Below are 10,704 nucleotides of genomic sequence, written 5' to 3'. Positions count from 1 at the left end.
TTTAGTTATACTATTCATTGGCTACAGTATATTGTTAGTAAAAGCAGTTCGCTAAGTGTTGTTTTACTGTAAATCATCTGACTGCATGATAAGAAAATAACAATAAACCTTTTATCCACATTTTATTCATTATATAGCACAAAATAACCCCAAATTGTATAGTAGATATTAAGTTAACAGTCAAATGTTATTGTTAACACAAAAATCTGTGGTTCTTTAAAAAAAAACATTTTTACAAAAGGCAGAGAGACGATATCTAAAGCACCAGATTTGGAATGAATACGGTTCTACATGGCCTCTGACTGGCCCTCTTTGACCTCTGACCCCTAAAGGGTTAAAACACCTTTTTCCTCTCCTCACAGCGTGGTCCAGAGTAAGGAGGGCGACAGCGGCACGAATCGGGAGACAAACACTTGCCTCCATTCAGACAGGGCCGGTGACAAACAGCTGCAAGATAGAGAGAGAGAGGGAAGAGAGACGGAGGGAGGGGGAAATGAGAAAAAGAGATGTTACATTAAGAAAGAGAGGAAGGAGGGCTCATTATGTAGTCTGGTGGACTCTTCACATCTGGGAAAACACAGCTCCGAGAACAAAATCTCAAAACAGTCATTTTCAACAGATATCTCACATTGACAGGTTTCTCACTCAGTAGATTATTTCAGGATAAAAAAAACACTTCCGTTAACAATTTCTTAATTTTCTGACAGTCTGATTTATATTTGTTATTCTTTAGCATGCCTGATTAACTTCTCTGCTATCTATTGTTTGACCCAAGTGTGTTAGTGTGTTACAAATTAACACACTTGACAGACATCCAGAACAGATCAGTGATTAGGCTCCAGTTATGGGTTATACATTTATTTGGCCTGTTGCCTGTAAGTGTGTGTGCATAATTTACCGTGTTTGTGTGTCTGTTGGGGTGAGAGTAAAAAAGTGCATGTCTGAAAATGTGTATAGTTTTATGTTGGTTGTGTGTGTGCCAAATCTGTGATGACATTTTAGTCATTTAGCAGACGTTCTTATCCAGAGCGACTTACAGTTAGTGCATTTATCTTAAGATCTCACTCACCGGTGTGGCAGGCTCCACCCAGCCAGCCCTCTGGACAGCTGCAGATTCCTGGGGCCACACAGCTGCCCCCGTTCCTGCACCCCTGGGGACAGATCGCTGGGGAAACATCGCAACAACACATTCTCAACATTCCGGGAACCAATAAATCACCATTATACCTTTGGCCATGTGAAGAGTTTTCTTTGTCCCATTCGATAGTAATTAAATCAACTATTCTTTATTGTTTTAGTACGTGTGAAGGCATCTTGGCATTTCAATGAAGTTGTCAGAAGGTTCCGGAGAGGATTAATACGCTACTGTTGATTAACAGGCCAGCTGAGCAACAAGTCTCACTGCTGGTTTCACCTCTGTGTGAATTAGGCTAATTAGGAGGTAAACAAACCCTCTTGGCATTTAGAGCCAGTCCAGCTGGAGGGACAGATGCACTTGGCCACTCCATTCACAGCGATGCAGTCGCCACCGTTCCAGCATCCACTATCACATTTCACTGGAAAAGACAGACATACAATCAAATCATCCACTTACATCTCCATGTTCCTAACCTATACTATAGGACTAAGACTTAACTCCCTACCCTTTTCAAACCACACTCTCTCCAAATAAAACATTAGGTTACTTGTACTAGCCGACTAGTTACCAATAAATAGATATTATTACAATATTTAATCAGATTTGTAACATTAACCAAGCACCAACATAGTGTATATCTAAAAGGTTAACATAATTAGATAAGTACCTTTATGACAATATTTTCCTCCAAATCCAGAAGGACATCTGCATTTTCCAGGGCGAAGGCATTCTCCTCCATTCTTACATTTGGGATAGCAGTTAGCTGTTCAAAACAAGAGGCAATATATTCATCAGCACTCATCCAGTAAGTCATGCAACTTTTACATAAATGTTGTGAAAAAAAAATATGATATACATATTTCATACATTCTTCAATGCATCACTTGTCTTTTATAGTTTGGCAATTTTGTTTACTGTTTCCTTTCTAGGCAAATATAAAGTAACATCACCATACTGGCAGGTCTCTCCCTCATAGCCGCGAGAACAGAAGCAGGTGTTGTTTCGGATGCAGATGCCAGCATGTTGGCACGGAGGGTCGCACGTCGCTTTGAGGTCAAAAACAAAGGGCACCGCCACCCCTCGCGGAGCGTCCGAGCGCGCTAAGCAGATGCCTACAAGCGCAACCGAGCAGACCAGCAGCGCGAGGTCCATCTTTATCGACGCGGTAAAGCAGAAGCGAGCGAGCACCATCCTCTTCACTTAGTGGACAACGGGAACTGGGGTTGAAACCAAGTCCTTCGTGCATTGACACCGCAAGGCTTCTCTCCACGTCGCCCCCACTGATGAACAGAGAAACTACAACAGAGTCAGTCGAGAGAAAGTGTACGGAGAGGACGGGACCTATGTGAAGCTAGCCACAATAACAACAATAGTATATATTTGCTGTTTGGCTTTTAAATAAAAGTCCCTAATTGAAAGTGACGCAAACGCATACAAATAGTGGTTTTCATGACATATGTGGACTAGGTAATGCTAAAAAAAAGGTTGATTATCAAATTAAAATAAATACAATAATTAATTTTACAATATGCAACTACATGTCCAAAAGTATGTGGACACCTATCCGAACATCTCATTCCAAAATCATGGCCATTAATATGGAGTTGGTCCCCCTTTTGCTGCTATAGATGGACGATTCCAACGGACAAAACAGATTCGTCCTCAGACTGCCAGATAGTGAAGCATGATTCATCACTCCAGAGAACGCATTTCCACTGCTCCAGTCCAATGGCGGCATATCACCTCCCCATTTCATGGGTGCACACTTCATAGGTAAGACTATACAGTTCAATATGAATGTTCAATACGCACAATAGATTGGCTGGGGAGGTGATTTGCCATGGTCAAAGTCCTGCAATAAGAGCTATGACGCTAATATTTTGAACTCCAACACCATCATCAAGTTTGCTGATGTCACGGTGGTGGTAGGACTGATCATCGACAACAATGAAGCAGCCTATAGGGACGAGATCAGAGACAACAACCTCTGCCTCAACGTCTGCAAGACAAAGGAGCTAATCGTGGACTACAGGAAACAGAGGTGCGAGCACACGCCCATCCACATCGATGGGGCTGTAGTGGAGTGGGTCAAAAGCTTAAAGTTCCTCTGCGTCCACATCAGTAAGGAATTAACATTATCCACAAACACAGGAGGCTGAAAAGATTTGGTATGGTTCCTCAGATCCTCAAAACGTTGTACAGCTGCACCATTGAGAGAATCTTGACTGGCTGCATCACCGCTTGGTACGTCAACTGCAATGCACCCAAACGCAAGGCACAACAGAAGGTGGTGAGTACGGTCCTGTGCATCACTGGGGCCGAGCTCCCTGCCATCCAGGACCTTTATACCAGCCGGTGTCAGGAGAAGGCCCAAAGAATTGTCAAAGACTCCAGCCACTAAAGCCATAGACTGTTCTCTCTGCCACCGCACTGCAAGCAGTAAGTCTGGAACATTTTTACATTTCAGTAATTTAGTAAGTACATTTTTCCTCAATAAAGTAGCTATCAGGAAAGTCAGACCTAGTAAGGGGGAGGAAAGTCAAGTGCAAGTGTTAGTTCACAAAGGGCTTTTTGTGTTGGGGGCTGGGGGGGTGAGGTGGGGGTTCTGTGGGATTATTTAAGAAACTCTTCGAATAGGTAGGGTTTCAGATGTTTTTGGGAGATGGGCAGGGACTTTGCTATCCTAGCTTCAGGGTGAAGCTGATTCCACCATTGGGGTGCCAGCACAGAGAAGAGCTTGGACTGGGGTGAGCGGGAGCTGCCCTCCTGTAGGGATGAGACGGCCAAGAGACTAGAGGTGACAGAACGGAGTACTTGGTTGGGGTGTAGGAGTTGAGCATAGCCTGAAGGTAGGGAGGAGCAGTTCCTCTTGCTGCTCTGTAGGCAAGTACCATGGTCTTGTAGTGGATGCTAGCTTCAAATGGAAGCCAGTGGGGTGTGCAGAGGAGCAAGGTGTCATGGTGGACTTGAGAAGGTTGAACACCAGGTGGGCTGCAGTGTTCTGGATAAGTTGCAGAGGTTTCATGGCAAAACGGAGGCCCCAGCCAACAGCAAGTTGCAGTAGTCCAGACGGGAGACGACAAGTGCCTGGATTAGGACCTGCTCCGCTTCCTGTGTGAGGTAGGATCGTACTCTACGGATGTTGTTGAGCATGATCCTGCAGGAGTGTGCCACTGCTTTGATGTTTGCAGAGAAGGACAGGGTGTTGTCCTAGGTCACACCAAGGTTCTTTGAGCTCTAGGAGGGGGACACCGTGCAGTTGTCAACCATGATGGAGAAGTCTTGGAGCGGGCAGACCTTCCCCTGGAGGAAGAGCTTGAGGTGGTGGGCCGACATCCAAGCTGAGATATCTGCCAGGCACACAAAGATGTGTGTCGCCACCTGGGTGTCAGAAGGGGCGAAGGAGAAAGATAGTTGTGTCATCCGCATAGAAATGATAGGAGAGAGCATGTGAGGACATGACAGAGCTGAGTGACTTGGTGTATAGAGAGAAGAGGAGAGGGCCTAGAACCGAGCCCTGGAGGACACCAGTAGGGAGAGTACATGGTGCAGTCACAGATTCTCTCCACGTCACCTGGTAGGAGCGTCCTGCTAGGTAGGATGCAATTAAAAAGTGTGCAGAACCTGAGATACCCAGCCCTGAGAGGGTGGAGAGGAGGACCCTGAAAAGCTTCTACCCCCAAGCCTGCTAAACAAGACTACTAAATACAGTGGCAAGAAAAAGCATGTGAATCCTTTAGAATTACCTGGATTTCTGGATACATTTGTCATAAAATTGGATCTGATCTTCATCTAAGTCACAACAATAGACAAGCACAGTCTGCATAAACTAATAACACACAAACAATTATACGTTTTCATGTCTTTATTGAACACACTGTGTAAACATTCACAGTGCAGGGTGGACAAAGTATGTGAACCCTTGGATTTAATAACTGGTTGACCCTCCTTTTTGCAGCAATAACCTCAACCAAACATTTTCTGTGGTTGCGTATCAAACCTGTACAATGGTCAGGAGGAATTTTGGACCATTCCTCTTTACAAAACTGTATCAGTTCAACAATATTCTTGGGATGTCTGGTGTGAACCGCTCTCTTGAGGTCATGCCACAGCATCTCAATCGGGTTGAGGTCAGGACTCTGACTGGGCCACTCCAGAAGGTGTATTTTCTTCTGTTGAAGCCATTCTGTTGTCAATTTACTTCTGTGTTTTTTGTTATTGTCCTGTTGCATCACCCAACTTCTGTTGAGCTTCAATTGGCTTCAACAGATAGCCTTACATTCTCCTGTAAAATGTGTTGATAAACTTGGGAATTCATTTTTCTGTCGATGATAGCAAGCTGTCCAGGTCCTGAGGCAGCAAAGCAGACCTAAATCATGATGCTCCCTCCACCATACTTTACAGTTGGGATGAAATTTTGATGTCAGTATGCTGTGCCTTTTTTTCTCCACACATAGTGTTGTGTGTTCCTTCCAAACAACACAACTTTAGTTTAATCTGTCCACAGAATATTTTGCCTGTAGCGCTGTGGAACATCCAGGTGTTCTTTTGTGAACTTCAGACATGCAGCAATGTTTTCTTTGGACAGCAGTGGCTTCTTCCGTGATGTCCTCCCATTAACACCATTCTTGTTTAGTGTTTAACGTATCGTAGACTCGTCAACAGAGATGTTAGCATGTTCCAGAGATTTCTGTAAGTCTTTAGCTGACACTCTATTATTCTTCTTAACCTCATTGAGCATTCTGCGCTGTGCTCTTGCAGTCATCTTTGAAGGACGGCCACTCCTAGGGAGAGTAGCAACAGTGCTGAACTTTCCCCATTTATAGACAATTTGTCTTACCGTGGACATCAAGGCTTTTAGAGATACTTTTGTAACCATTTCCAGCTTTATGCAAGTCAACAATTCTTAATCTTCATTTTTTTTAGATCTATTTTGTTCAAGGCATGGTTCACATCAGACAATGCTTCTTGTGAATAGCAAACTCAAATTTTGTGAGTATTCTTTATAGGGCAGGGCAGCTCTAACCAACATCTCCAATTTCGTCTCATTGATTGGACTCAAGTTAGCTGACTCCTGACTTGAATTAGCTTTTGGAGAAGTCATTAGCCTAGGGGTTCACATACTCTTTCCAGGCTACACTGTGAAAGTTTAAATGTTGTTTACATTTACATTTTACATTTTAGTCATTTAGCAGACGCTCTTATCCAGAGCTATGTTGTGTTCAGTATAGGCAAGAAACATACAATAATTTGTATGTTATTAGTTTAAGCACACTGTGTTTGTCTATTGTTGTGACTTAGATGAAGATCAGAAGACATTTTATGACCAATTTATGCAGAAATCCAAGTAATTCCAAAGGGTTCACATACTTTTTGTGTAAACTCTACAGTTGTAATCTGTGGGTGTCACTGAGTAGGCTGATACCAGCATTCAGTTAAGGCTATACAGTCCAATATGAATGAATGTTCAATACGCACAATGGTTTGACTGAGGAGGTAATTTGCCACCGTCAAAGTCCTGCAATAAGACGCTAATATTTTTGACTCCAACACCATCATCAAGTTTGCTGATGACACAACGGTAGAAGGACTGATCACCAATGACAATAAGAGCTCTGACGCTAATGTTTGTGTAAACTGTAATCTGTGGGTGTCACTGAATAGGCTGAGACCCCATTCCATGGGTGCACAGACAGTGCACACTCCATAGGTAACGCTGTACAGTGCATATACTGTATGTATGCCCCAAATGCAATTATGCAGTCTAACACATCCACAGTGGGATTTCATGATTTATTTTGGTATTTATTTTAAAATGTATTGAATTTTTTTAATTAGTTTTTATTATATTACCTCAGGCCATGCTTGTTTAGCATTATCTAGTCCAAACATGGCATAGTTCCACTATTTGTATCCGTTTGCCTCACTTTCAATATGGGACTTTTCTTTTGAAGGCAACTCGCAAATCCATTATTGTGGCTGATAGTTATTGTGGCAAGCTTCACATTGGTGAGGACAGGGTGGAATTGAGGAGTTTGAAGGTGGCCTCAATTTCCTCTCGGTCTCTCTGGGCGTAGTCGTTCTGCACAGAGGAATGCCTGCCATTCAAAGGGAAAACTTGTTGATTTAGAGAATTGAGATAGCCTGAACACTGAACATTTACAATTTATTTACCATTGCACTAATCTCTGGTGGGTGGGCAGCTGACAAGTTACTTGAGACTTTAGTTCTGGGTTAACTCGAAATTACCATTGCACAGAAGTCACTCACTGTTTTGAAGTGATTTATTGACAGCTGTCTCTGAACTCTGTCTGGACTTTTCCAGCTAATGTGAAAGGTCAACAAGGGACTTTCTTGATGTTAGAGAAACCCAGTAGTGGTCCTTTTCCAGTTCACACAAACATTTCAATACTTATAGCTACTTTGTCACGTGTTCATAGTCTGGTTACCAGTCTTTTCAGCTTACATTCCACTCCTTGACACTCCTGTCAGTTGCCTACATAAACAGCCAGGGTTTAATTAAATAGGCCTAGGCATTATACTTTTTTATTGCACATTTAATTAAACTGACGCATTTGGTGATGTTCAACTTCAGTTCATTGGCACAAAATGTGTGTCAGACCAAAATATTATTGTGCAATTCATGCATCTCCGCTGGCATCTCCACTGGCCTCTATTACATCCATCCTCTCTCTGTTCCTTTTATAACTCTTGAACCAGTAGTCTAGCCCAATGTGTGTCCCAATACACTGAGTGTACAAAACATTAGGAACACACATCCTAATGTTGAGTTGCATCCCCTTTTGCCCTCAGAACAGCCTCAACTCATCGGGGCTTGGACTGTACAAGATGTCGAAAGCGTTCCACAGGGATGCTGGCCCATGTTGACTCCAATGCTTCCCACAGTTGTGTCAAGTTGGATGGATGGATGTTCGGTGGGTGGTGGACCATTCTTGATAAACACGGGAAACTGTTGACCCAGCAGCGCTGCAGTTCTTGACACACTCAAACCGGTTGGCCTGGCACCTATTATCATACCCCTTTCAAAGGCACTTACATCTTTTGTCTTGCCCATTCACCCTCTGAATTGCACACATACACAATCCATGCCTCAATTGTCTCAAGGCATAAAAATCCTTCTTTAACCTGTCTCCGCCCCTTCATCTACACTGATTGAAGTGGATTTAACAAGTGAAATCAATAAGGGATCATAGCTTTCACCTGGATTCACCTGGTCAGTCTATGTCATGGATAGAGCAGATGTTCCTAATGTTTTGTACACTTAATGTAGTTTGGTCACCTATTTTGAGCAATTAAAACATATATTCGACAAAGAAGCACCTTGCATCTTGCTCTTATTTCACCTTTAAATAAAGGTGAAATAAAAAAATTAATAAAAAGTTTAGAAGTTATCAATGCTTCATTATTACGTTCTATGCATGATGTGATAGTTATTAGCCAGAATGTAGGCCTAATGTAGGCTATAGCCTGTAAAGTATAGTCTGCTGAGTTTGAAGTAAACCTAATTCACAATGGTAGGTACACTCTTAAAAAAATCGGTTCCCCATAGGAGAACCCTTTTGGTTCCAGGTAGAACTCTTTTGGGTTACATTTAGTACCCTCTGGAAAAAGGGTTCTACATGGAACGCAATAGGGTGATACCTGGAACCAAAAAGGGTTATTCAAAGAGTCGAAGAACCCTTTTAGGTTGTACTAGGTAACTATATTTCTCCATGCGCTGACCAACTGGCAAGTGTCTTCACTGACATTTTCAACCTCTCCCTGTCTGAGTCTGTAATACCAACATGTTTCAAGCAGACCACCATAGTCCCTGAGTCCAAGAACACTAAGGTAACCTGCCTAAATGACCCGTAGCACTCACGTCTGTAGCCATGAAGTGCTTTGAAAGGCTGTTTATGGCTCACATCAACACCATTATCCCAGAAACCCTAGACCCACTCCAATTTGCATACCGCACCAACAGATCCACAGATGATGCAATCTCTATTGCACTTCACACTGCCCTCTCACACCTGGACAAAAAGAACACCTATGTGAGAATGCTATTTATTGTCTACGGCTCAGCGTTCAACACCATAGTGCCCTCAAAGCTCATCACTAAGCTAAGTACCCTGGGACTAAACACCTCCCTCTGCAACTGGATCCTGAACTTCCTGACAGGCCGCTCCCAGGTGGTAAGTGTAGGTAACAACACCCACTCTCATCAACGTGGCTGTAGTGGAGCAGGTTGAGAGCTTTAAGTTCCTTGGCGTCCACATCACCAACAAACTAACATGGTCCAAGCACAACAAGACAGTCGTGAAGAGGTCACAACATAACCTATTCCCCCTCAGGAGACTGAAAAAAATTGGCATGGGTCCTCAGATCCTCAAAAGGTTTTACAGCTGCACCATCGAGAGCATCCTGACGGGTCTGCATCACGGCCTGGTATGGCAACTGTTCGGCCTCCGACCGCAAGGCACTACAGAGGGTAGTGCGCACGGCCCAGTACATCACCGGGGCCAAGCTTCCTGCCATCCAGGACCTCTATACCAGGCGATGTCAGAGGAACGCCCTAAAAATTGTCAAAGACTCCAGCCACCCTAGTCATAGACTGTTCTCTCTGCTACCGCACGGCAAGCGGTACCGGAGCGCCAAGTCTAGATCCAAGAGGCTTCTAAACAGCTTCTACCCCCAAGCCATAAGACTCCTGAACAACTAATCAAATGGCTACCCAGACTATTTGCATGCCCCCCCAATTCTACGCTGCCGCTACTCTCTGTTATCTATACATAGTCACTTTAACAACTCTACCTACATGTACATATTACCTCAATTACCTCGACACCAATTACCTCGACACTGTAAGGTCCACACCTGTTGTATCCGGCGCATGTGACAAATAACATTTGATTTGATTTGATCATGGAAGGGAGAATAGGCTAGAGGTAGAACATAAATGTTTTGTTGGATTTCTCTGTAATGGAAGTCCATCGACAGCGCACCTGGAAAAGTCATTTCCTTACATCTGGAAAAGGGAAAGTATATATGATCTATGGGGGAGGAGATGACATTTACACAACCAAACTAGTCTAGTCTGCTCCCATTTCTAACTTCCTAGTCTACCTTACACTGATATCTAAATGTCCTTTTTGGTGTGCTATGATATTTAGGGTTGTTTGTAGAAACACAATTGTATTTAGATAATTATTTCACACACTTGTTGTTTGTCAAGGCTACATCCCTGAAATGTGAATCCATACACTGGCATCCATACATCCCTGAAACATGAACCCATACACTGGCATCCATACATCCCTGGAAACATGAACCCTTACACTGGCATACATACATCCCTGGGTTAATGTACTTCCTCAATAGCTGTAAAAGCATCATGTTACTTTCACCATTTGTACCTTTTCTCCCTGAAGAACAACCATATTTTTGCAAAAACTCCATTTTGTGAACATTGCATGAGCTGCTTAACCCAGAAGTCTGAAACCAGATTCACATCCTCACACGGTCTACTTCATTTTCCAGATGTCTTGTATCATGCTGAGGAAGCA

The 10,704-nt window shown here is 43.2% G+C and overlaps 1 protein-coding gene across 1 annotated transcript; it reads right to left on the bottom strand.

The window, feature by feature from the left end:
* Positions 1-105: 105 nt before the first annotated feature.
* On the bottom strand, positions 106-2,438 carry LOC106582211 (von Willebrand factor D and EGF domain-containing protein). Its single transcript, XM_014165055.2, has 5 exons — positions 2,089-2,438; positions 1,806-1,901; positions 1,452-1,556; positions 1,070-1,165; positions 106-447 (listed from the first exon to the last, which is right to left on the bottom strand). Exons 1-5 carry the CDS (start codon positions 2,327-2,329, stop codon positions 335-337), a joined length of 651 nt encoding a protein of 216 aa, XP_014020530.1. The 5' UTR covers positions 2,330-2,438; the 3' UTR covers positions 106-334.
* Positions 2,439-10,704: the final 8,266 nt, after the last annotated feature.

Source organism: Salmo salar, chromosome ssa02, assembly GCF_905237065.1.
Source record: "Salmo salar chromosome ssa02, Ssal_v3.1, whole genome shotgun sequence".
Classification (NCBI taxonomy): domain Eukaryota; kingdom Metazoa; phylum Chordata; class Actinopteri; order Salmoniformes; family Salmonidae; genus Salmo; species Salmo salar.
The sequence above is the reverse complement of the archived record's forward strand: the minus strand, read 5'-3'. Positions and strand labels throughout refer to the sequence as shown.

Excerpts from the sequence above, each read along its gene's own strand:
- LOC106582211 (XM_014165055.2), bottom strand. The coding sequence starts at position 2,329 with ATGGTGCTCGCTCGCTTCTGCTTTACCGCGTCGATAAAGATGGACCTC. Across the intron at positions 1,557-1,805 it reads AGGAAAATATTGTCATAAAG|TGAAATGTGATAGTGGATGC; the intron begins GTACTTATCTAA and ends TGTCTTTTCCAG. Across the intron at positions 448-1,069 it reads GGGTGGAGCCTGCCACACCG|CTGTTTGTCACCGGCCCTGT; the intron begins GTGAGTGAGATC and ends TCTATCTTGCAG.